Below are 27,384 nucleotides of genomic sequence, written 5' to 3'. Positions count from 1 at the left end.
AATCCAGAGTGAATTGTTGTCCAAAACACCTGGAAGGTACTAGGCTATGAGGGAAGCCGGTCTCCTCTTTACCATAGTTAAAAAGGGAACTGTAAGCTATTGGCCCAATCAATATGGGGGTTAGGTATTTTCTTGCAATCATTAGCCATGTTTCTATCCTCTAATGCTGCAGCCCAGAGCTTCAAGAAGCAAAGGCGTTTTACTCACTGCCCACCATTCTGGCTGCAAATAAAAAAAAAAAAATTATTTGAATAGACATTGGGACTCTGTCTTTTGTTAATTCCTCCTAATAACCGAGGCTCTATAAGTGCAGTGGAATGATTTCCTTGGTGTGCAATAATATTCACATTAAAGATCCCCCCCAAAGTGTCTCCACAAATATACCTGTAACATGCAAGTTAATGTATACATACAATAACAATGGGCAGGCCGAGTAGCAGAGGGCATCTTCAGTTCCCCCCAAATGTCATTGGTTTAACTTTCATGGAAAAAAAAACTCAAATTCAGATCAGTGCTAGCAAATGACAAAATTTATTTAAGAAAAAAAGTTACCAATCCATTAATATTTCTCAAAACTGATTGTAACGGGTGCAAAAGGCAAAACACTGTTACAGATTAGAAAAAAAGGTGTTTTGTACACTTAAATATTAAACAGACGTCTAGAGGCAAGGATAAAGAAACCAGCAAATAGGTATTGAAGAATAATCCACCTAAAGACCCTGATTCACTACTGGCTTTTTGAATCGCTCAAGAAGTGAAATATTCTATCCGTTTCGTAAGTGGCCTCGTTTGGCAAAGCCTTGAATTCCTGGACATGGGAGGCGACAGCAACTGTCAAGCGGCTGAGCGACTCTTACCAGCCTCTACTCAAGGGCCCACTTGGATGAACCATAAGAAGGAATCAACTCAGAAAACTAAAATCTTCTATATGTTTTGTAAGTATTGCTAGAGGAATGTTAAATGCAAGTGGAAGTACTACAGGCTGCTGAGTTGCACACACTGTGTGAGAGAGATCTAAAACAAAGCGCTATCATAACACCATTTCTAGTCAAGGTACCAGCTTGCCCTAAAACTTTTTAACTGCTAACAAAACTGAGAAAGCCATTTATTACCTAGCTCACATATTCAACACTTGAAAGGGGGTGGAGAGAGCAGGGGGCAGTTACACTGACTGGCACAGCATACATTTGGGCTGCCGCACATTGAACAAAACAAACCATTTACCTTCTCCTCTCTTGAAAGACAGCGAAAGCAAAGGACTTTGTGTCCCAAAGACTGCACTAGCTCTTGGTGAAGCGTTAGAAATGAAAGCCTTTTTGCATTGTTGCTGTTACCACCACAGGAAGCTTCAACTCAAGATGGTATTTGTTCCAAGTCTCCTCTGAACAAGCAGAGAAACACCCTGCTGCCACTTCACAAACATGGGCCTCATTTCTGGAGATTCAGCTGCCTATGCCACACGGCTGCTTTCTTCCCGAATAGCTGACAAAATCCGAGCGCTTGCAAAAGGAGCCCCTCAGCCGACTCCAGACTGGTCTCGTGCCCGCTGACTCGTATGGCTGCTCAACTGGGCCTTGGAAGCTAAAGCTACCAGGCAGACGCCATTGCTTGTGGCTTACCCATATGACACAAAATGGATGCTATCCTGTCCATGGGATTTTGCTGTGAAGGAGTAGGATTTTGAGAAGTTAAGTCTTTGTGGTAGATGGCACCATGGGGTTGGCGGCAGAAGAAAGGAATGATGTTATGACGGAGGAGGTAGGGGAACTTTCTGGAACAAAAGCTGGACCCTAGGAAGGAAGAGAGTGGAGTTAAACAGATTAAAACAAAATAATGATGCACTTTCCTCTCAGATATGTTCGTGTTTTGAAGGTAAAATTTTCAGTGACTTTAAAGGTTTGAAGCCTTGTACTGTTACCAGTGTTGCAAACCTGTGGAGCAGTGGTTTAGACAGAGGAGAGAGAGGGGCGATTGCTTTAAGGTTTTGTTAGATGTGAAGTGCGTCTGACTGGCCTGGATGACAGCAGACTGATTGGCTGGAGATTATTTATAAAAGAATAAATAAATAAAGTAACAGTTCTGTGTCATTCTGATGAAGATCAGGTACTCAAACTCCCCTTTCCAATGCAAGGGCTTCATTGCCTATGTCATGAGGGTCCCCATGGCATCCTTGCTGTGTATGTTCAATAGCTGTGGACCATTCTGGATGAATGCCGTGGACAGGAAGCCAACCTCAGATGGCTGGAAGAGGAAGGGGACCGAAGGACAATTGTGGCAGCCAGAGAATCTGCAAAGCTCCTTTTCTACCCCAACATTACTGGAGAGCTTCAGATCATCATGCTAAATAAAATACACTTGCAGTTAATGAAGCTATTCAGAAATGTACTATCCGTCTATGTGCCTTAGGTTTAGAAATTTCACAGTGGCTTGAGCACCAATAACATAGCTCCTTTGTGTATGTAATTGCTCAAAATCCCTACAACTATTCTGGAAAGCACTAGCAACTGTCAAATGAGCCATATCTAATGGATGGTGCCAAACAGATGTGGCAGTAAAAGCAGCCGGTGTGGAGGGGAGAGGGTGTATTACAGCCACAGAAAACAAGAGCCTAACATGGCAGCTTCCTCTCAAGAGTTCAGGGATTAGCAGGACCTTCCAATGGACTATCTGCACTATTCTTAAGCTCACTAGCAACAGTTATACTGCAGCCAAAGGGTGTCGGGGGCCAAGGTTTTCCTCCAGAGAAGCCAAAAACAGACTGGACAGAAATTGCTTTTGAAACAAGAGCAGCAGCAGCAGCAGCAGCAATAAGCAGGACTACACTTTGTTAATCATTTGAACAATGACTTCTGGTTAAACTTTTTATATTTATAGGGGAAATCACTTGCAATTTCAACTAATTACCGGTACTTCCAACAACACTACACTCCTTGTGACAGGATAAATGATCTAAAATTCCACTTTCAAGAATGCTGCTGCTTACACAACAGGGTAGATTTCAACTCCCAAATCTGATTTTCATCCCACTTTTCTCTCCCAAGTAATGAGGATGCACAACTTAAGGCAAGATAGATCAAACTAGAATACTCTTAACTGCACCTGCTTATGGGTGAAACTTCTTTCTGATCAGCGTAGGAGCAAAAGCTAAATGGAGGACACTGACCAATCAACTAAAAAATGATCCTTGCATTATAAATCACCTATGTGGCAAGAAAGATTGAAGGCTGTTCTCTTTAATGACCTATTTGGATTGACAATGGCATTTTTATTGCCAGTTGGTGAATTCACCAGACATGTCACTTTCTTTCACATGTTGCCTGCTACTCAACAATGGTCCTAAAGCCAGCTTAAATATCTCTTAACACCTTTCTTTGTACAGTACCAGGTGGGTGTGCCACATCTACAAGACGTAAATTGGTTGATTTCTTGGAAGTACCGGGTATTTATCCAATCTCAGACTTATCATCAGTCCCTTTCTGAGCTGTTGAATGTCAGGCTGCTAATCCTAACCCCCGGGCAGAAACAGAGGGGCTTCATGGAGCAGGCCCCTTGCAGTCACAGGCTGGTGGTAGGGTCCACCCATCAGACACCTTATTGGGGGGCGGGGGGGGGGGAGGAATTGCTGACTGGATCCTGTCAGTGGCAGCTTCCACTCGCCCACTGGGGTGCCCCTTGCTCGAACTTCCCCACAACTGGCAATGGAGTCTTCAAGGACAAGGTGGAAGGACCCCTCTGCTCCATGCAGACCCCATCCAGCATGGCGGACTGGAGGATTGAGCTGCAAGGCAATATGCAGTTTCTGATAAAGTGTCCACAAGGAAATCCTCCTCGTACCAAGCAGTTGAGGATTTCTGTTTGTCCTTCAGTGCTTGGTTACATTCTGGTTTCCCACTAGGATGTTAGGAAAATTCAATCTCCATTCAAAACTGATGACTAGGTGACGGAACCCAAGAACCAGCATCCTGAAAACAAGCAACATGCACTCTATCTTCTTGGTGACTACAACAGTATTACTCCAAACCAGCAATCGCTGTTTTGTGAGTCTCCCTGTTCTGTTGACAGAAATCCTTTTCTTTCCACCTCATCCTCCCGATCTTGATTCCTCCTTTTCAATGTGATAGGTAGAAGATAATACTCAATCAGATTAAATAAAAAAGTCTAATTTTTCTCTAATTCCAGAAGGATCATTACTCAATTCTGTTCCTTCATTTGCTGCTAGAACAGCTCTCCAGGGGTTTAACATTATTTTAAAATTTTCACTTATTTAGGGCTACATGAAACAATCATAATGCAACAGTATAGGGTTGTTTTTCCCATGACCTTTAAAGGCAGAAACCAGGTTCTTTGGTGGGAGCAGGGGGAATAAACTATTTTGGTGGGGGGGTTTGTAGAGAAGCAGATCACAAAGCAGCATCTACAGTTAACACTTACCTTGGACATCAGGATTTATCTCCCACTATTCACACCTCTGTCTTCATAAATGGTAATTTCAATCTGCACAGCAGTGCTGTTAAAAAAATACACTGCAGAAGAGGCATGTGGGTAAAAACATCAAGATAGTGAAGTATTGAATCTTATATTTCCCCACCCCCACTTAAGGGGTGAGAAGGACCACAGCCCAGTGCTTTGCATGAAGAAGACACCAGGCTCAGTCCTCAAATGTCTCCATGGGAATGTCCCCAGCCTGAAAGCCTGAAGAGCAGCTGCCAGGCAGTGCAGACAATGCTATGCTAGATGGGCCAATGGGTCTGACTCAGCCAAATTATTTCTTTCCAAACGCTATACTATTAATGAACAAGCACAAACCAACCCCCACCCCTACCCCCACTTTGAATTCTGGAGGAGAGATGCCAACACGCTATCCCTTACAGGCAAAGGTGGCTGCAAAGCCCTTTGGTGCCCTCCCAATGAGAGCCCGCGTTGCCTGTGCCCTTGTCAGAAGCAAAATCTACAGAATGGGGGGAAAGGCTTCTTGGAAGGCTCTTTTTGCTATAGCTGATAAGCAACACTCAGAAGGAAGGATCCCTAACCAGTACTCTTTGACACTCCAAGGATCCCTAACCAGTACTCTTTGACACCTGTTAAGAAGAGTCCAGGCAAACTGGCCTGTACTGTTGAAGCTGTGAAGAACACCCCCATTACTTCCTGGTGTGTCAACATAACAAACTACAATTCTGCAGAAACTGAACCAAGAGATGCTTCTGTTCTGCTTGGAGCAGTCTCCCTAACCAGCACTGATGGAAAGGTTCTATTTGCCAGCTTTACCCCCAAGTGCTATCAAGCTAAAACTCAACGGAAGTAGCAATCATTATGTATGAAGGGATTTCCACACCTAAGAAAGGGATTTGTTCCATTCATATCCCACCCTTTCATCCAAGGTTCTTTCCCCACTCCCCCCACGGCATCCTCACAACAACTCTGTTAAGACCAAGATTGAGTGACTGGGACAAGGTTACTTGTGCTCCTCACTCAGCTTTTCAGCTGAGTGAGGAGCACAAGTCTCTCAAGACCTAGGCCAACACTAAATGTGAAGATAGCTAAGGGGCTGTGCTACACGACAAAGGCTAAAACAAGATTTGCTCAAAAGCTGGAGTAAAATATTAATTTCATCCTGGCAGGATTTGTTTGTTTAATGGCACAGGCCGTTTTATTGGTTCACAAGGGCACAAACAGATATGAGAGCTACCAGATGCCTTAGAGCACAAAAGATTAGGAAGCCACAGAAAAAGATACAACTCTGAGCCCTCTCTCAATGGGGTCCGTCAGGAGGATGCCCTGCGGGGCATAGATCTTCTCATTCTGTTCCTGAATATACTTGGCAATCTTCTTCAGAACCTGGGGGAAAGAACAGACAGAACGTTCCTGTAGCATTTGCATCCATTCTGCTTCCCCAAACCATGTTTGCGAAACCATGTTTAAAGTAGTAAAGTCCTTTTACAAGCACTTGTAGGAGTAATGGTATTTTCTCCCATTTTGCAACTTGGAAGGAGCGAGGTTGAAGGTTAACAAAGTTTGCGAATATATTTGTGTGCAATTTATAATCACTATTTAATAGTGAAATTGGTCTATAATTTTTAACCTCCAATGTATCTGTCTCTTGCTTTGGAATCAGAGTAACAAAAGATTCTTTGCATGTCTTTGGTATTTTCCCTGCAATTAATATTTCATTCATTACATTTTGTACCGGATGAATTAAATAACTTTGTAATTTTTAATAATATTTTGCTGTTAGTCCATCTGGGCCTGATGATTGCTTGTTTAATAGCATCTGAAACCTCTGAGGTGTTAATTGGTGCATTTAAAGTAATTATCTTTTTCTCAACATATTATTAGAAATAATTCATCAAGATCAAACAGGATTTTTTCCAGGGCAACAGATAAAGGATAATATAAGGAATGTAATAGACACCATTGAGTATCTGGAGGTAAGGAATGAAAAACAGACAGCTATGATGTTTCTTGATGCTGAAAAAGCCTTTGATAATGTTTCATGGACTTTCATGCTGAAGGTCCTGGAAGAGATGAATTTTGGAGAGATGTTTAAAAGAGGAATAGAAGCCATCTACTCAGAACAACAAGGGACGCAGGTGGCGCTGTGGGTTAAACCACAGAGCCTAGGGCTTGCTGATCAGAAGTTCAGCGGTTCGAATCCCCACAATGGGGTGAGCTCCTGTTGCTCGGTCCCAGCTCCTGCCCACCTAGCACTTCGAAAGCACGTCCATTCTTCCCCAGATCTCTGAATTCCTTTTTATTTCTTTCCATATTTTTTTGTAATTATCTTTGAATATATTAACTATGCTGTTAACCATATCTCCAAATATTTCACTTTTTCTGTATATTTATTTCAGTCATCTGTTGTATCTCTTTTTTATATTGTTCTGAGATATGTTTTACTAGGAGCTTGGTTTTGTTTTTATTCAGTTTAAAGCCTGATACTTGTCCAAATTCTTATATTTTTTCTATTACTTTTAATAATGAATTTATAGGGTCTTCCACCATGATCACCAGATTATTTGCAAGTGTTTTTAATTTATATGCTTTATTTCCTACTGTTATTCCTCTAATGATTTCATCTGCTCTTATATTCCTCACCAGGACTTCTGATACTAAAATAAACAGTAATGGTGACAGGGGACATCACTGTCTTATCCCTTTCGTTATTTTACATTCTCCTGTAATGATGTCATTACAGAAGCGGCTTAGTCATGCTGGCCTCATGACCCGGAAGCTGTCTGCGGACAAACGCTGGCTTCCTCGGACAGTAAAGTGAGATGAGTGCCGCAACCCCAGAGTTGTCCACAACTGGACTGAATGGTCAGGGGTTCCTTTACCTTTTATAAAGTCTTTGGAAAGTGTGCTTTTATTCTAAGGCAAGCACAGCAAACTTTAAAAGTGAACTTGGATATTTACTGTGGTTGGATTTAAATACCTGGAGTGTCCTTTCTTGAAAGCCAATATATTATAAATGCATTCTGAGTAACCTCAAAAACAAGTAGCAAGGGAACCAAATCCAGATTACATAAACTCAGAAACAGAAGCACCATGGTGAGAAGAAATGGACTCTGGAGAACTAAATAAATATGTCATGCTGGCTTAGGAGAGAAAGCAAAGCACCTCTTATTCAGAACTGTCTGGCCAAGAGACATTTGGATAGCCTTTATAACATCATAAAAGTGATTGGGGGGGGGGAATGCATCCATCCCTTTATGAAAACTATCCTGAAAATTCAGCTGGGGCCTGAAAGCCAACTGGCAGGCAGTGGGAATTGCTGCTGTTTCCCAGTGCTTTCCTTTGTTAAAGGCAGGCAAGCACCCTTAACTCTTACCAGAAAGCGAGAGCAAAGTTTATTCCTGGGGACAGAATGGTTTCACTGGCCTTCATTGCTGCAAGAGACTAACATGCCTGTTTTTGTGGAATTACTTTCTGCCATTGCCAACTCCAGTTTGCCCATGTTGCACCCTGCCCTTTCCAGAGGTCACAGTAACTCAATGTACCTTTTCATAATGTGTTTCCATGCACAAGAATATAGTGTAGGCAGTCAAGCAGGCCAGGCACCCTTCAAGGTAAGATTGGCTCCCAAGCTTCTCTGCTTCTGCATAAAGATTGTTTAGAGTTCGCACTGTTTCTTCAAACTGCTGCCTGTCGACCTGAAAAAGGCATCACATTTAGCAGAAGGCATTCAGCCTGGTTTACGTAGCAAACTCCAATGCATATATGGTTTTCTGTGCAGCGATAGCTGAGTGACAGGCAAACCTTTGTTTCTAGAGGTGAATGTTTTCCAGTGGAGACGTCAGCTTATATATAGGCCCAAACAGCATTCTTTAAAAAGTATTTCTATGCAGTATACTAACTGGCAGGCCTGGGGGGGGGGGGCAGCCAGCTATACTTGCCCTGGCCATCAGAGGGCTAAGCTGGCTGGGGGCCCCCACCATGGGCCTGCCGGACTTACACTGTCATGTGAAGAACACCCCATGTCTCCCAGCCGACCGGAGACTCCCACCATAGGCCTCAGACAATCTCTGCACAGGTCCATTAAATGGCTAGGAAAAGGAATTTCTTACAAATCCATTTTTGGGAACAAACCAACTAACAAAACAAAATTAAAGAAGCACTGGATACAAATGGCAGTAAGGGTGGTGATCTCACTGTGGAAGAAAGACAATGGCTTCATTATTATCACCACCATTAAGGATGACAGCATCAATACTGGACTAAGTCGCTGTTTCCTTTTGTTTAAATTCTGTGCTGGTACCATTTGATGTTTAGTTGCAGGAAGCCAAGGCTCAGGCTGCAATCTGTCACACGCTTACTTATAAGTATCCCCATTTGAACTCAGCCAAACTTTCAAGGAAATGTGCATAGGATTAAGCTATGAATGCCTTAGGGTCACCTTGGGCAAGATGCTCTTGCAGCTTAAGATGACTCCTTGGATTCTTGTGAGGTTAAAACACTGTTGTAAGCTTTCTGGAGGAAAGGTAGTACCTTGGTTTTTGAACAGCTTAGTTCCCAAACGTTCTGGCTACCGAACACCGCAAACCTGGAAATGACTGTTCTGGTTTACGAACTATTTTTGGAAGCTGAACTTCTGACGGAGGTTCCGTGGCTTCCTATTGGCTGCGGGAGCTTCCTGCAGCCAATCAGAAGCCACACTTTGGTTTTCAAACGTTTTGGAAGTCGAAAGGACTTCCGGAACGGATTCCGTTCGACTTCTGAGGTATGACTGTATACGTGTAATAAGTTAAGAGCCCCTGTTCAAGTCTCACCTAACTAAGCTCATTGAAGGTGGCGCCCTTGCCATGTCACTGCTCTATGAATACACCCTCAACTCTTCAAGATCAGGACAATACTGTTGGAATAGGCTACAATGCCCACTGTGCTGAGAAGAAAAAGCCACTTGGAGGTTAATGTGCTGGGGGCTGGGGACGACCATTGGGTGGTCTTCCAGATTTGCACCTTCACCCTTTCACTTTCCCCTGCTTGCTTGCTTCAGTTTGGAACATGTGATGGGTGATCATCTAAAGCAGGCATAGGCAAACTCGGCCCTCCAGGTGTTTTGGGACTACAATTCCCATCATCTCTAGCTAACAGGACCAGTGGTCAGGGATGATGGGAGTTGTAGTCCCAAAACATCTGGAGGGCTGAGTTTGCCTATGCCTGATCTAAACAAAGCAACCTGTTAAAGCCTTACAGCTGTGTCTAACTTCCTTGGAATAAAACAAAGAAGCCACTCTTCTCCATTACGGAGCTTAAGTAAATGCAAGATTCTGAATGCTCAATATCCACTGCATTTCTGACCCAAGTCACATGAAACTTATAAATACTCTTAGCATTAGCTTCAAATAAGGAGAAATAATGTATATTAGCTTTAAGACAATTTCTAATCCTTCAAGCCCAGCATCCAGTGGCTGTTTCCCAACATTTCTACTTTCAGGCACCTCTTCTATGGAAAGCAAATCAGTTCCTGCACAGCCACGTTCTAGGGTGCACCACACAAATCCAATCCTTTAACCCATAATCAGTCACACAACAGGACAATAAAAAGGAGACATCACTCAGCCTATGACTGAAATAAAATAGCTACCCTGGACTCCTTTCGGAGGAAGAGATTTAACAAATAACCCACCACATCAAACCTTGATTGTTTTCAATAATAAAAAACACTTTACTATTCATTGCAGAAAAAAACAATTCCACCCATTTATAATTCTACTCACTCCTTTAACAGAATTGAGTCCCCAACCTACATCCTGACATAGTTCAGCCACCCTCATTGTTACAAATCTTGCTGGCAGTGAATGACATGGGATTCAGGCTACAGGTATTCTGAGAACACCAGCAAAGAGACAAGCTCCGACCTGAATCCTTTTGTCCCCCAATCACTTTGCGATAAATTTATGTCCAGGGCAAATATATACTGGGTAGTTATAGGAATATGTCTTAACAGTCCTAGCATAACTACAGAGGAGGAACTATTTGCTCTCACCAAAGTGATTTCAGTACTTTGCATATGTAGGTTTCGGTATGCATGGTGAAAGGGGACTCCTGGTATACAGTGAGGAGACAGGAAACAATCCTTCATTGTTATTCTCTGACAATAACCCACAGAAAGCTAATGTCAAGATATGCTACCTCACCAAGTAGAAAGCTTTCTTTTCTCCCTGCATTAACAACAAAAATGATTCAAAAATCCTAACAATGCTATCAGCTTAGTGACTGATTTAACCCACTCATTAACCAGGATGCCTATTCAATGCTAAATTTCTAGAATTTCTAGAAACAGAGCATGCCTGAAGGGCAGGCAGAGAGACCAGGTGTAGGGGAAGATTCTCCTCAACTGCAGACTCCCTTTGCCTGAGAGTACATCTCAGAAACCATTCTGTTTTTTGGTGCCCTTGCCACCAAGTCTAGCAGGGAGTTGTATTATTTATTTTCCATTGCTGAAACTTCAAGTTTCATTCCCATGGGCTAATTTGTGTAAGTTAACCTCAAGCATGCAGGCTTTTAGGCAACGCTCCAAATGCAGAATGTGAACCAACATCTAAGAATACAAACAGAATTCAATGAGAAGATACGATGTCACTGTTGCATTAGGCTCACTAAGAAACCCTGAGAACTTCCACACACAAAACGTGACTCAAGAACAGGGGTAGGCAACCTAAGGCCCATGGGCCGGATGCGGCCCAATTGCCTTCTCAATCCGGCCCATGAGCGGTCTGGGAATCAGTGTGTTTTTACATGAGTAGAATGTGTCCTTTTATTTAAAATGCATCTCTGGGTTATTTGTGGGGCATAGGAATTCGTGCACACACACCCCAACCAAAAAAATATAGTCCGGCCCACCTCATGGTCTGAGGGACGGTGGACCGGCCTACAGCTGAAAAAGGTTGCTGACCCCTGCTCAAGAACAACTCAGCTGCCTAGGCTTGAGTGTGCAGCTGGATCTACAAGTTTAGCAAAACTTATACACAGGAAGTGACAATCAACAGAGAAAGCACAAAGATGCTCATGATCTCGGGTTTCCACTAGATATCCCAAGTTTATTTTGATACTAGAAGCTTACAGCCCATGGAAATAAAAGGCAAATATACTGATACTTATTTCTTGAGCAAAGGAATTGAAACTCCTTCTATACTGAGCCACAGCTTTTTTAATACACTCCCCACCCAGTAACAGAAATGTAAACTGTTACCAGGATAAGGACATAAGGAGTTTATGCCCTCAGCCATGCACAATCACTTGGACTTTGCACACATCCGTAGCTGATGTGCATTGAGGGATAACATCAATAAATGTTGATTTCACACTACAATCGTTCCAAACTAGTTTACAAGTAAAATTAAAACAATTAAGTTCCCTTTAAATCCATATCAATGAAAAGAAAAGAACTCACTCTAAAACTAACCTACAGATGGTATCTAACGCCAAGAAAATTAGCACTAATACGTCCAGGAACCTCACCAAAATGCTGGAGAGGGTGCACCTCCACAGGCACATACTTCCACATGTGGTGGGAGTGCCCCAAAATCCAAACATTCTGGACAACAACCACACAAGAAATATGTAAAATAACCAAGCAAGTGTTAGAAACCACCCCAGAATTGGTCTTACTAAACATCTTCCAAGACAATAATGCCCACTTACAACACAAAGAACTCATAACCCATCTATTCTCAGCAGCCAGAAACATCATAACCAGACACTGGAAAGACCTAACATGGGGGTCGGCAACCCGCGGCTCCGGAGCCGCATGTGGCTCTTTTACAGCTTTGCCGTGGCTCCGGGGCGGGGAAATGGTGGGGGGCGCTGCGCCTGTGGCCCGCCTGCGCCCCCCTGCCTGGCTTTTGGGATCGGCAGCAGGGCGCGGAGTGGTGGAGAAAGCAGCATCCCGGCTGCTTTCTCCACTCTGCGCCCTCCCGCCGATCTCAAAAGCAGGCTTTTGGGATAGGCAGCAGGGCGCAGGGTGGAGAAAGCAGTGGGGATGCAGCTTTCTCCACCCCTCGCCCTGTGTGCCGATCCCGAAATGGGATCGGCGGCTGGGCGCAGGGTGGAGAGAGCTGCATCCCGGCTGCTTTCTCCACTCTGCGTCCTCCCGCCGATCTCAAAAGCAGGCTTTTGGGATCGGCAGCAGGGCGCAGGGTAGAGAAATCAGTGGGGATGCAGCTTTCTCCACCCCTTGCCCTGTGTGCCGATCCCAGAATGGGATCGGTGGCTGGGCGCAGGGTGGAGAGAGCTGCATCCCGGCTGCTTTCTCCACCCCGCGCCCTCCCGCCGATCTCAAAAGCAGGCTTTTGGGATCGGCGGCTGGGCGCGGGGTGGTGGAGCCGTTTTTTTAAAGGGAGCCAGGGAGAAGGGGTGAGCGTTCACCCCTTGTCCCCAGCTCACTTCAAAGCAAGCGGGGATGAGCTGTTCTGAAGGGGTGCATGGCTTCTCCTCTGAAGCTGCAGCCAGAGCGCTCTGCTTTTCCGTGGGGGGGGGGAGGAAAGAGCAGCTCGGGCTGCTCTTTCTCCTCCGAAGCTGCAGCCAGAGCGCTCAGCTTTTCCATCGGGGGAGGGAGGAAGAGGAAAGAGCAGAACGCAGCGTGGGGCAGAGGGCTGCCCCAACCACAACACACACACGCAGGCAGAGCCCTTGAGCTTCTCTTCAACATCCCTTTACTGGCCCACACACACACACAAAAACACCCTCTGGCTTGATTCAACACACACACACACACAGCCCTTGACTTGATTGAACATACACACACAGCACAGCTCTTGAGTTTATTCAACACCCCCGCCCCTTTGATTCAACACCCCCGTACACACACGCACACACCTTGACTTGATTCAACACACATACACACCCCCTGAGTTTATTCAACACCCCCTTTATTTGATTCAAAACAAACACACACACACCCCTACATGCACACCTTGACTTCATTCAACACCCAGGAGAGCAAGCCCAAGCTTGCTCTGAATACGAGAGGGTTTTGTATTTGGGGCATCAAAAGCAGCAAAGCATACATGCATTTGGGACCATATGGGGTGCAACTCTCCCCCCTCATTAGAGAATAATAACTGGGACTAGCCATCAAAAGTCACAGATCAGACATGCTCATATTTTTCTTTGATATAGCAGCTATAGCAGCTGACTGCACGATCCTGTATATATAGCATTAAGATAAGAAACAATATATGCAGTGTTATATTTGTTTTTTTCCTTTGGAAACGGGTCAAAGTGGCTCTTTTTGTCTTAAAGGTTGCAGACCCCTGACCTAACAGGAGCAAACATGGACCAGTGGTACCAAGTAGTATGGGAAACAGCCCTACTAGAAAAACTAACCAGTAAGCTGAAACTGACACGGGGACAAACAGAAGAAGACACCTTCACCCCGGTATTGTTCCCCTTCATCACACACGCAGCCCAACAAGATAATGACAAAAATCTACCTACAGCATACAAATCAATATGGCTAACCTGATCAAAAACACCCACCAACCCCACTCACACAGGAAACCAAAGACCACCACAGCCAACCGTAAATGAACAATCACACCCTACGCCAATCCCGACCTCTCTCACTGCCAAAGCAGCACAAGCGAACAGAGAACCCACACAAACAACGCTGACACCAAACCCTACATATATTAAGGGAAATAGAAACATCGTCACCCCACCTCACCCATCTCCCCATCCCACCCACTTCTTTCCCCCTCCTCTCCCTAATGTCTCAACAACCAAAACTGATTTGTAAAAATGTTAATGGAAAAAATACGAGAGACACCTTTGTAAATCAAGAAAATCCTTAATAAAAATTAATAATAATAATAGTAATAAAAGAAATGAACCGAAAAGTTAAAAATCACAAAAAAGCGACTAGGATTCTCTCCACAGGAAAACTGATGGTAGATCACCCTGTGCTGGGTGCGAAAAATCCAGCTGGAGAAGGTCTTGAGATAGGACTTTGCCTGTCTGACTGCCTCTCTCTCTTGGAATCCTTCCAAAAAGAGCAGAAAATGATTCAGCAGGAGCAAATCTGGGCACAGGCAGCAGGGCTGACCCTTTCACCCACACTTAATTTAAAATCTGGTCCCTGTTTGCCAGCCAGAACTTTAGAAAGCAAACAAAAACAGTAAGGCAGATTGCCACCGCTTCAAAGACCATACACAGCTGATATCCTAGATTGACTGGGAATTGGTAGGTCCAATTTGAGGCATTTTTTAAAAAAATGAAGTGTGTAGTTAATGGGTGTGTAAGAATATTTCTGTGTTCCAAAGAAGAATAAGAATGCTTTTTAAGGACTCCCAAAGGAAGGGGAAATGAATGTTACTGCTCTTTCTTTATATATTTTCATCAAAACTTCAAAACCTAAGTTTGTATGGGTTGCTTTTAGCTGCTGTGCACCTTTAATTTTATAAATTTGAATGTTCCAATTTTTATATTATTACTTAAACTTGAATCATGAACATTATTGTGGAAAAGTCATCCTTTCTATCAACTTTGGGTATGTTAACTTGAGTGTAACCCAACTCTCCCCTACTTGTGTCAGACTGCAAGGGACGGTGAAAGCACAGAGCGCTTACTCGATTCTCCAATTCCGTAGGAAACTTGGTCTGGAACTGGCATTTGGTGCCACTGCTGTAGTCCCGCTGGACAAAGACCTTGCTGCCAACAGGCGGCTGCTGCGGCCTCATTTCGCAACTTGAACTGGCCAGTCTAGAGGTGGGAGGAAAGAGAACATACACAGGGCTGGTGAGGGGGCTCCTCATCAAGACAAGCACCCACTTTCCTTCCACAGCCTTTCAACCTCCATCAAATTCCAGCCAGGTCAGTCATTCCTTCCCTTCACCCCCCTCTTAACCTTTGCCTCTGCTCAAATTCCAGCTGGTCTCCCATTCAAAACTGCCACCCAGGGGTGCTGTTTAGGGATCGAAGTCTCACCGACTGTGTTTCACAGGATCTGCCTCTTATTCATCAGGAGCACTTGCATGTGACCAACTCACTGGTTCCGTACACAGGCTGACTTGTTATGAACAATGGGCCCATGTACTTGTCATACATACCAGAGGTACCAATCCCTTTGTTTAAAAAAGGATGGACACTTGATCTGTGTGGCAACAAGGCTAAAGTTACTGTGACTTCAAGCAGCCGTGGGAATTATCTTCATGCAGATTGCTGTTTTGCAATCTAATACAAAGAAGGACAGGCCTTTAAGCCTCCCTGGGACCTACACCAATTCTCCAAGACCCTTTTCCTCTGAAAACTAACTCAAGTTACACCCCCATTGCCCTCATTTCATGCTAACCGGGAGGGCAACCTATCACACATCCTTTGCTGCAGATGTTAAAAGAGCTTTCCGCTCTCTGAAAAATCACGTCTCTGAGTGTTTCTTACACCTGGCATTGAAGGTGTGTTTTTTGTTCACCATACTGTTTTTGTAGCACTCTTTCCCCATCCTTTTAAGAGTCCCCTGGAGCCGCGCGCCCCCCCCCGCCCCCTCCCCAACTCCGAGCCCGGGAAGCGGAGGCGCGGAGCCCGGCCCGCCTCCCTCCTCTGCTGCCAGGGGAGCTTCGCGGGCTGAGGGAAGGAAGGAAGGACCCACGGGATGGGGAGCGACTCCCAGGGACACCTAGTCCACCCCCGCAAGGCAGGACCCTCGCCTGAAGCGTCGCCGGCCAGAGCCCCTCCCCGAGGCGCCTCAGAGGAGCCGGAGCCGAGGAAGAGCCTCCCCAGGCCGGGCGCGGGAGAGGCTCTTCGCCGCGCGGGGGTGGGCTAGATGACCCCTAGGGGTCTCCGCCGCCAATTCTACAACCCCCGATCCAGCCCAGACCCTCCCCACTTTCTCTCACGGGCAGAGCCGGAGCCCCTCCGCCACGGCCGACGCAGCCTCCGCCTCCACGGCCAGCTTGGGTCGCGCGCGCAGCGCCCTCACTTACGGCTGCCGTAAAGCCATCTCTCCCGCGGTCGCGACGGCGACGGAGCCGGGCCGGAAACCGCCGGGCTGCGCCGCGCCATAGAGAGACGCAAAGGAGAGAAGGGCCCGTCCGGCTGGCGGGATGAGGCGCTGGCGGGTTCGCCTTGGGAAGCCCTTTGAGGAGGCGCGTCTACTCGCGAGCAAGTCCCATCGCCCGGGGCTGGCTGCTGCCCCTTCGCTCTTCTTCTGGCAACCGAAACAGCCGCGAGCCGCGCGTTGTGAACATCTTCTTGTGCATTGCGCTGTTCCAATTATTAAACACATCAAACCCTTTAACTGCATATATGAATTGTGTGTATTGAACAGGCGCTCCTCCTCCTCCTTCCCTGGAGGTTTCGGAGCAGAGCTTGGCGGGCCCCGGATGCTTCAGCTGGCTGTTCCCCCGGGGGTCCCTTCCCACTTCCTTTGATGTCCCCTGCGTGGGAAGCCCTCTTGCGGCCCAAGAGGTCTGAGAGGCCGCGCCTCGGAGAGGAGCAGCCTGGATGTTTTGGGGCTCCCTCCGCGCCATGCCGGCCGGGCCGATGGTGGCCGCCGTAGCCCCGCAACATCTGGCGGGCACCAGGTTGGCGGAGACAGGAGTGACCTGGGCTGCCTTTCCTGCAGGAGACGACAGCGCGAGCCGAACAGGTCTACTCGGAAGCAAGCCCTCAATATCGCTCAATATCCAAAAAAAAACAGGGCCAGATTTAGGTGGAGAGGCCCTAGGCTGCTCCACTTGTGAGGCCCCTCCCAATCCCCCACCCTCACCACTAGAAGAAAATGGAAGAGTGTAATAAAATTGAGTGAAGCCAAGGATGATGACGGGTATTTAAAATTCTGCAATTCTCAATTTCTCCTCTAAAGGACTTAAGATGTTATTGTTAACAGGTCTGATTTTTGAAGGGCTTTGCTGACCTTGTGAAAATGACGTAGCATGCAGGTACAAAAATGCATCATAAACACAGATTCCAGTTCTTCAATTTTTTGCAAAAGATTGTTAGCTTGGAGCCTGGTCTCCCCCTTCCCATTAACGTCAAAGTCAGGATGAGGTCCAGTTACCAACCTGCAGCCTGGCCTCCTGCCTTCTGCAGGTAGTTCTGGATCCCTCTGAGGATCCCTTCCCACTGCTGCCTTCCCTGATCCCCAAGGCCTCTCTCTGCCTGTGGGCCATCTGCAATGCATGCTGCAGGCACCAACAGGGCTCTGTGAAGTGTGGAAGATAGACTTCTCTGCCTGGGAGGGCTGAGGCCAGTGCCAGCCACATTTACTTGCCTTGCTCTGTTCAAGCCAAGGAGGAGGGAAGGAGTTGGAGAGACTTGGGAGAGCTTGCTTGCCTATAGTGCAGCACGTTACCACTACTGACCTGACCCTTGAGCTGGGGAAGGCTGTGCAACTGGCTGTTGACTCTGGGCCTGCTGGTTCTGGATTCTGAGATGGAAAATTCTGGGGTGTGAGAATACTCAACAGCCCAGCTCGTCAGGGCGAAAGTCCCTGCAGGTCTCTGTGGTTAGCAGAAGAAGGAAGTTCCAGCCAAATACAGGAGGAAAACAGCGGTCAGTAGACCACAGTCTTTATTGTTGCACAACAGATCTCCACACAGAGTAAGAACCCCAAACATTGGTTACAAGCTCTTTGAAGACCTTCCCTTCCTACCCAGAATACATTTCCAGAACCATCATTGATACATCGCTGATACATCATCATCATGTCACAAGGAGGGAGGGGAGTCATGAGGTTACCCAAGTTCATCAACTTGCCCCAGTTATCAGATCAAATTCTCAACACCTTAAGTACCCGCCACCTAAAGAACAATAAAACTATCTATCCATATCTTTGCCTTCTGGCCTTCCCAGGGATGGGCTGTGGGAATACCTGGCCTCAGGAAACCCATCAATGGATGGTCATTGTTCCCCTCAAGGGAGGGGTGCTCTGTACTTGACTGTATATCCCAAGGATTATGGAGGAGGGTGGTATCCAAGTTGAGTATGTGACCTCTTGCTTAGAGGATTATGGAGGAAGGTGATGTCAAAGTCTGCCTTTCCCTTTTAATCAAAATGTCATTGAAATGGGGAGAATTGGTTATGGCATTTATTTTATGTGATTTTTCAATGTTAGCAGTCCATCAGCATTGTCAAGTACAAGGGGATACAATTTTGACACTTTCTTGCAACAATGCAACAAGTTTTGCCAATAGAAACCAGAAGGGATACAATTTGCAAGCTTTCTCCATTATCTGCACAGAGTGGGTGTTCAGTCAACAGTGCAAAGGCTCATTGTCCCAGGGTTTTTAGGGAGGAGAGGTGTTGAGAGGTGACAAAACTGATTCCCAATAAGTGCCCTCTTTAAAGGTAAAGGGACCCCTGACCGTTAGGTCCAGTCGTGGACGACTCTGGGGTTGCAGCACTCATCTCGCTTTACTGGCTGAGGGAGCCGGCGTACAGCTTCCGGATCATGTGGCCAGCATGACTAAGCCGCTTCTGGCGAACCAGAGCAGCGCACGGAAATGCCGTTTACCTTCCTGCTGGAGCGGTACCTATTTATCTACTTTCACTTTGACGTGCTTTCGAACTGCTAGGTTGGTAAGAGCAGGGACTGAGCAATGGGAGCTCTCCCCGTTGTGGGGATTCAAACCACTGACCTTCTGATCGGTAAGCCCTAGGCTCTGTGGCTTAACCCACAGCGCCACCTGCATCCCCAGTGCCCCCTTTATCCCCCCTTTATTTGGCACTCTGAATAGTGACACCAGGTACCTAGAAGAGAGAGCGTTTGTCAGCTGAACCCCTGCACAGTCTCATCAGGGCTGGCCTTAAGGCAATTGGAGCAATTTGGCCAAATTGGGCCCCACTCCTAAGGGGGCCCCTGCACTAGTGCTATCTAGATGGATTTACTTATATCTCTAAGATTTCAAGTTGGGCCCAAGAGTTTTAAATTGGGCCCTGCTGGCTAGCCCTGATTCTCATAGTTGCTGGGCCCGAGTTGTCCTGCCCTCACATGAAGTCTTGGGTTTGCAATTTTGGAGAGTGGAGACTGCAGCGCTGGGGAGCGGTCGGGCTGGTGCCGCCCCCTAGATTTAGAGGCCCTAGGCTTCAGCCTACTTTGCCTATACATAAATCTGGCCCTGCCAAAAAAACCAAAGTGCTGCACCAACAAGCACAAAACAATCCCTCTGCAGGGCCACAAATCCAACTCAGTGGTGCAAAGTTGGAAAATGTTGGTCACTTCTCCTACCTGGGCAGTTATCTTTCCACAAGGTCAGACACTGATGCCGAAATCCATCATCGCCTAAGCTCTGCGAGTGCAGCTTTCTCCCAACTGAAGGGCGGAGTTTTTGAGGACCGGGACATTTGCAGGGAAATTAAAATGCTTGTTTACAAAGCTGTTGTACTACCAACCTTACTGTATGCTTGTGAAACATGGACCACTTATAAACAGCATCTCCAACTACTTGAAAGTTTCCATCAACGGTGTCTGAAAATTTTTACACTTCACTTAGGAAGACAGGCAAACTAATGCCTGTGTACTGGAAGAAGCACAGATCACCAGTGTCAAAGCAATGATTCTTCAACAATAACTTTGTTGGACTGGTCATGTTTTGCAGAACTCAGGACAAAAGGGAGAAATGCGCTAAGAGGAAGGCACACTTGGCAAACCCTCACTGTGATCAACTCCTGCCAGGAAACCTATGTCTCCACTCTGGAAGGACGTGTGGTTCCAGAATTGGCCTCCACAGTCACTTAGGGACTCACTGTTGAAACCCTGATTTGGTAGACAATCTTACCCGGCTACCTGGGATCGTCAAAGAAGAAGAGTGCTGGTGTCTCCCAGATGTTGTTGAGCTACAACTGCCACTGGCTGATGGGGGTTGTGGTCCTTCAACATCTGGAAGGCACCAGATGTTGGTGAAGGCTGGTATGACCACATTCACACCATACATGTACAGCTCTATGGTACTACTGTAATGGCTTCTCCCAAAGCATTATGGGAAATGTAGTTTGTTAAAGGTGATGAGAGGAAACTCCACTCCCTGGGCTGCAATTCCTAGAGTTCCCTAGGAAGAGGGACTGAGAGTTAAACCACTCTGCTCCAGCCCTGCACCCATCCTCTGCCACCATAGAAATAGGAAATTTGGGAGTAACAGTTGCTGTGCTCAGGAGAGGGAACTTTCTGGTGCCATTAGACACCTCCTTTTTTGACCCCTCAGGGAGAGCTGCTCATGGGAAATAAGGAAGGCATTAAGGATTTTAGTGAAGCTGGGATTGGGCAAGAGTGTTGGAAAATTGTAAATTTCTTTCAGACCTGGGCCATATTTTGTATGGAAAAACTTACCGTACTCTTTTTCATTTGTTAATATTAAATGTGTGTTTGTGGATGCCAGTACCTTATCCCTATATATTATCTCTATATATTGCACCCTGGCGGGCTGTGGGCTGAATTCCTGGCTGACTGAGAGGGACAGGCTTAGAACTGCCCTGCAGTATAGGCCACTGTTAATGCAAGTTTGGGATGGAACAGGAGCTGGCTTCCAGGCAAAAATCCTTCACACAAAATGGCTTCTGGTTGTGATCAAGGCCAGTCTATTAACATTGCCCCCTCCAAGTCGAAAATCAGAGTGCAATGAATTGTATGCAGCAACGTTGTGCTTTTCAATGTTTACACCCCCCCCACCCACGCAACAGCACTTTTTGCAGGAAATGAGCCTTGACTTAGAAAGAGGCTGTTTTGGCTACTTCTCTGCCAAGACCCTCATCCACACTTCTGCTTGTCTCGTGCCCAGAAAGCGCAGCTCCAAGCAGTTTCCTGCTTGTCCTGTGCTTTCAAGGTGGGGGTTCCAGCAGTTTTGCCTTTGCCCCCCACCCCGCTTTAACCCAGAAAACCCACCCTTTAGTGCTAAATCATAACAAACAACAATTAACAGAAAAAGTGATTGCTGTTTGTTTTGATTCAGCACTAAACCATGGGTTTTCCTGGGAGAAAGCAGCGGGGTTTGGAAATGTGTGTGGAATATGCTGCTACTAAAATCTTGACTTTCTTGCTTAGGGGTTTCTCCATTGTTTTCTATGGACAGCTGCCCTCTCCACAGTGATCAAAAGACACCATGAAGTGGCCTCAGCTGCTGGTCTGAGTCTCGTCCATAGAACTATAGGCCTGCTCAGCTTTCCCCTCCTCCTTCAGAGACAGTGCTTCCGGAGAGTCAGTCCAAATGGAGTGAGAGTGTGTCCAGCTGGGCAATACAAGAAAACACACATTTTTCTAGGCCCAGGACAAGCGGAAGTGTGAACAATGCCCTCATCCTCCCATTGCACTCAGCTGGACTTGCTTCTGAGTAAACATGCATCGTCATTGGCTGTAATGTTGGCTGCAGGAAAAGTCGTGTGAAGAGAACTACATGCCAACTTAGCCATAGTTGTCGTCCATCCTGATTTGTTTGCACAAAGTCTGTGGGGAAGTTAGATTCCGTGAGAATTCCTTCCAATTTCTTTGCAGGGAATGTTATATGATATCGCACCAAGCAATCTTCACCCCACACTTTCCAGTGCATTTCTCTGTCAGTTTCCTTACTGCAAAAAGACAAAGGGGTTGCTGCTGCTGCTGCTGACAACAACTTTAATGGTGCAACCTGAATCTGCAGGTATGTGACTGAATTATACCCCAAAAGAGCACCCTTGTGAAAGTACCAACAGATGCAAATAATAGATATAGTCTGTCTGTGTGATCCATTCCCAAAGCTGGTGCTTTGTGCCAAGGTCTCCTTCCGTCAAGCAGCCTCTACCGCAGCTGAACTTGAGTTGCTCACAGCCTTGAGATAAAATGAGTGCACACAAACCATGCAGTTCACAGGGGTTTTTTTAATTGCAAAACCACAAGAAGATCCAAACTGGCAAACAGTTGGCTAAAAGAAGTAGTCTATTGCATGCTGGGTGCAAAACCACCTGAGGGGAATTAAAGTTTTAAAACCTCAAGTTCCTCCCCATGCTTGAAAACAAACAAGTGCTTTAAGCATGTGACCACAGCCCTTCTAAAGCCAGAATCCACCACGGTGCAGAAGACTTCCTCAATCTGGAATTGGGTTCGGAGCTTGAAGCCGGCCTTCCTGGAGCCAAGCAACACCCATCTTGCCTACCAGCCTCTGTGCAGCCACCGCCAGCCAGATGCCTCTGGGTGCTTACAAGAAAGGCACCATCTTCCCCACTGTTTGCTGCATCGTGGATTCAGAGCTCTATTCCCTTTGAGGCTCCACGTGGGGGGATGTGGGGCCCTCTCCCCCAGATGATGCTGAACTGCATCACACCTACTATTCCGATGTCTGCTTTCTCCAATTGGATTCTACCACAGAGAGAAATCTACATTACTATTTCTGCACAGAAATGGAGCAGATATTTGGACGCAGTTTGGCTCCTGGGATGAGGTCCTTCCTGTTAAGCCTTTTGCATTGAGAGGGGTTGGGGGTATGCATGTTCTCTCATATTGTAGCAAAATGGCCCCCAAACAGCTTAAACCAGGGGGGTGAGCTCAGTAGTTGGACTCCCAGCTCCCCCCCATCCCCAGCCAGCATGACCAGTGGTCAGGAATGATGGGAATTGTAATCCATCTGGTGGCAGAAGCAGACTTTGGTCTTTCAGATTGCAGCAGTGCCAAAACTCAATGCCCCCCCCCGCCTCTCGCCTTCTGTTCTGCTCAATTCACAATGTCAGAGTTGCCAGGCTTTGTGGTACCCCCAGGTTCAGCGCCCAGTGTTGGGGAACTGGTCCTGCTGCCCTCAATGTGCCTCTGCTGGGTATTGTGTGTGTGTGTGTGTGTGTGTGTACATGTTCTCCATCCCTGCCCAACCCTTGGTAAGTGAAGACCCCTGACTTCAGTGTCCATCTGAAAGGGTTTTTTGGGAGCAAACATAACAAAATGTGCAATTGTCAAGCATTTCCCAAGCAAATACACTGAAGCTAATCTTTGCAGAGAGGAAGGGGGAAATGCAGTGTGGCTCCATCATGCCTCCACAATGCACCATTGAGCATTCCTGTCAGAAGCGCATGCACGTTACTGGTCACATCTGCACCATGCAATTCAAGCACATGCAAAGGACATAGCGTTCTCCCAGATAATCCCGGGAATACCTCTGCTTGCTCTCTGTTCTCAATAGGCCTTATGCGACTCTCTGACTCCAACTCTCTGGCAAAGCCTAAACTCTCTCCCAGGGCGAGTGCAATGGGCGACGGGATTGCCAGCTGCTGTTGCCCACTCTCCCTCCTCCTTCTGATGTTTATCTACCTCGTATTTTGATTTCCCCCTTGTTTTCCCAATTCTTTATTTATTCTTCCATTGCCTGCATAAGGTTGTGATCACATAAGGAAAAAGAGCACAAATTGTGGTGGGCTGACTGTCTACCCATTTGGGCCCTTTCTCATTCAGAGAAACTTTAGATTGTGACATTTAGAAGTGATACTTGCATTTGGGTGGGGGACTGGGTGTTTCCTTAATGACCTCAGTCACTACAGCACGAGACACTTCATCTCAGGGTTGTGGGTTGGAGCTCTGCATTGGACAAATGATTCCTGCATTGTAGGGGCTTGGACTGGATGACCCGTGGGGTCCCTTCCATGATTCTGTGAAATCCGCAAGCCCCAGACCCCCTGGGGAAACCCAGCCAGATGTGAGGGGTATCAGTAATAAATCAATTTTTATCACAGTGGTACCTCAGTTTACAAACTTAATCCGTTCCGGAAGTCCATTCTTAAACCAAAACCGTTCTTAAACCGAGGCCTCGGCCTCCTGCCACCAGTGCCCTTCCATCATTCGGCTTCCATTCTTAGACCAAGGTAAAGTTTGTAAACCGGGACACTACTTCCGGTTTTGCAGAGTTCGTAAACAGAATAGTTTGTAAACAAGGCTGTTCTTAAACTGAGGTACCACTGTATTATTATTATTATTATTATTATTATTATTATTATTATTATTATTTTCCCATTCAGTCAACCTGTGCCCCAGCCCAGCTGTCCTCTGAAAGCAGCATCTGCAGCATTGTTACACCTGCTCTTCCTGTCATGTGAGCACTGGTTAGAACAAGCTCCCAGCAGCCTCCCAAACATCTGGAGGACCCTGAGTTGGCAAAGGCTGTGTTGGAAGGAATATTTTTATTTCTCTCTGATTTTACGGTGACCTTCTCATGTAATGAATTGCAGTCCCTGCAGAACACTAAAAACACCCCCCCCTTTTAATGTGTTGTAAAATAGATTTCTCTACCCTCAGACCATCTCTAGGTGGTGCTCTTTCTCTGTCAGTCATGAAGTGAAGTTCCATCGGAAAAGACTCCTGGCGGAATTCCCAACTTTCTCCTTTGCAATCCACATCCATTTAGAAGCTGTACTTTTAAAGCCTGCCTAAAATTCCTGGGTTATTTATGTGATTACCCCCACCCACGCACACCGGATGCAATTTCCTTTCCCCATTGCCTTCTGGTTTTTACAGGCTTGGTATAAATATGCTGAAAATAAGAGAAATAAAACATGCCACTTTCACTACTATTACTATTACTACTATTACTATTCATATCTGTACTCAATGTTTCCTATTCAAGTGTACATAGGAGGAAAAGTATTAACAATATAAGGCAGCGTAGACAAAGAGTAGCCTGACCCAGGGAGCTTCATGGCAAAGAAGGCATTTGAACCCAGATCTCGGTTGTCTACCATGATCTGTATCCACCACACCTTTAGGAGGGTTATCTAAGTCTGTCCACAAGCTTGGCTGCATGCAGTGCTTTTTTGTCCTAGCAAAAAAATGTGCGAGGACTCACCACGAAGCTACAGTAAGTACTGCCAGAAAACAGCACTGGGTATAAGTAATAAACTATTATTGTTATTGTGCACAGCCCATAATAATAAAACAATGCATATAAATTTAAAACATTTCCTTTTACAGTGCCTAGTAAAAAGGTAAAGAGACCCCTGACCATTAGGTCCAGTTGCGGATGACTCTGGGGTTGCGCCACTCATCTCGCTTTACTGGCTGAGGGAGCCGGCGTACAGCTTCCGGGTCATGTGGCCAGCAGCGCACGGAAACGCCGTTTACTTTCCCACTGGAGAGGTACCTATTTATCTACTTGCACTTTGACGTGCTAGGGATTTTTGCTATGGGGGATGGCATTTCTGTCCCAAATGGTCTTCACCCTAAACACAACCAACACACTCAAACACAGCATCTCAGGGACAACTGTAAGTGACAGGCCTATTTTACTATTCTCTCTTAAGATCCAAACCATCATACAAACTTTATGCAAGCAACCCAAAGCAGGGAGCATCAAACCAGCCAAATATAAACTTTTAGCAGTTTCTTCCAGCCAGGGCTGTCTTAAGCATATCCGGCGCCGTGGTGCAAATATCTCTCCACACCCCTGGCCCCCCCCATTTCCCAGAGTTGTCAACCTTTTTTAAGGGCAGGGGGGACTTCAGTTTGGCTCGTTTACATTGCGTAAGACTGTTTATTGTTTGTTATAAGATGCATGCAGAGCAGTCCTATGCAGGTGTATTCAGAAGTAAATACCATCAGATTCAATGGGCCTTACTTCAAAATACACAGGATTACAGCTGTGCAGTCCAATTCTTTGCAAAAACAACAAAATGTCCTGTTAGCACCATAAAAGTTAGTATTTGATTATTATTATTATTTTTCATAAATTTCTATACCATACTTTGCCCAAAGGCCACAAAGTTTTTTTCTTTGCATGCAGCATAGCAAACAACAACATGACATACATACGGAACATAATACAGTATGCATAAAAAGGAAAAGATAAAAAGAGCTGAATTGGTACAAGTACCATCAAATTGTTCTTAATTGTTTTAAGTCACTCGTGTCCACATTTGAAAGCTGGCTGGGAGAGATGCTTTCCCACCTGTTTCTCAGGAGGAAAGCAATGGTGTGGCTAGACACATCTCTGGCAGTAAAAGCTTTCTGCAGATATGGAGCCACCACTGAAAAGACCCTTTCATGGGTCCCAGTGGTTTGCATCTCAACCTGCACAGGTGATGTACGTGAATGGGAACCTTAGTTCTTAAAATAATTGCCAAACACAGGATTAGGAGAAATTGAGAGTAAGTGTTTTATTGCTGAGCAATAAGGTCCAGTGAGTCACCTCCAAAAATCTGGACGCCGAGTCAATGGTGTCCAGAGGTTTTATAGATTTCTTCAAACATCACATATTCATATCTTGCATCAAAATTAAACCGATAAGCATTGACATCGCCCTTCCTTTTGTCCTTTTAAAGATTACTTCTCTTTTCTTAATTTTTAGTTACATTTACCATATTAGGCGTTCCTATGATCTAAGCTTTATATCTTGTGACTATGAGACAATGAGACTACATGAGATCAATTTGCTTAGTTAGATATATTTATTCTGCTAACTCAGCTGTAATCCGCAGAAATGATATCTTACAAAGTACAATCCTAATGGTTACACAGAATACAAATTATAAGCATATAATGATATGTAATGATACAGAATAAGGCAAAGGTGAAATTATATATGTTCCCTTTAGGTAGTCTCACTACACAGGGACTACCATTCAGGCCTCATTCACTCACCTTAAGGTACATGCAAGTTGATAGGTGTGAAAGCATGTTCTTAGATCAGGGATGGGGAAACCTTCGGCCCTTCCATCTTCCCTGACCATCGCCCATGCTTGCTGAGGCTGATGGGAATTGTTCAGCAACACCTTGAGGTCCAAAGGTTCCCAACCCATCTTAGATATTGGGGGCCCAATAAGAGTTGTGACTGTGGCTTTCATGAACCATTTCATCAGCTGCATGGCAAACTGTTATGAGATGAGAGGCAGATATGAGAAAAAACTAAGATGCCTCTGCCTCCCTCCCCCAAAAGTGCATAATCTTTTGATCTTTCCCCTCAAACCAGCTGAGCTGGGCATCTCTGGGTGATGCTTCTACTCCCCCCCCCA

The 27,384-nt window shown here is 45.9% G+C and overlaps 1 protein-coding gene across 2 annotated transcripts; it reads right to left on the bottom strand.

Moving 5' to 3' along the window:
* Positions 1–1,611: 1,611 nt before the first annotated feature.
* Positions 1,612–16,437, bottom strand: GOLGA7 (golgin A7). 2 transcript variants are annotated; one of them, XM_033158975.1, is made up of 6 exons: positions 16,419–16,437; positions 15,066–15,198; positions 7,995–8,147; positions 5,734–5,835; positions 4,432–4,494; positions 1,612–1,790 (listed from the first exon to the last, which is right to left on the bottom strand). In XM_033158975.1, the coding sequence occupies exons 1-5, from the start codon at positions 16,433–16,435 to the stop codon at positions 4,447–4,449; spliced, it is 453 nt and encodes a 150-aa protein (XP_033014866.1). In that variant the 5' UTR covers positions 16,436–16,437; the 3' UTR covers positions 1,612–1,790; positions 4,432–4,446. The 2 variants fall into 2 exon arrangements, with proteins under 2 accessions (XP_033014866.1, XP_033014867.1); XM_033158976.1 differs by lacking the exon at positions 16,419–16,437 and adding an exon at positions 16,332–16,412.
* Positions 16,438–27,384: the final 10,947 nt, after the last annotated feature.

This window comes from Lacerta agilis, chromosome 8, assembly GCF_009819535.1.
Source record: "Lacerta agilis isolate rLacAgi1 chromosome 8, rLacAgi1.pri, whole genome shotgun sequence".
In the NCBI taxonomy this organism is placed as follows: Eukaryota; Metazoa; Chordata; class Lepidosauria; order Squamata; family Lacertidae; genus Lacerta; species Lacerta agilis.
The sequence above is the reverse complement of the archived record's forward strand: the minus strand, read 5'-3'. Positions and strand labels throughout refer to the sequence as shown.

What these genes read in the sequence shown, in the direction of transcription:
- GOLGA7 (XM_033158975.1), bottom strand. An exon ending in CTACGGAATTGGAGAATCGA is followed by an intron (nt 8,148 to 15,065) that starts GTAAGCGCTCTG and finishes TGCCTTTTTCAG; the next exon opens with GTCGACAGGCAGCAGTTTGA. An exon ending in TTGAGAGAGGGCTCAGAGTT is followed by an intron (nt 4,495 to 5,733) that starts GTATCTTTTTCT and finishes ACTGCTGTGCAG; the next exon opens with ATTGAAATTACCATTTATGA.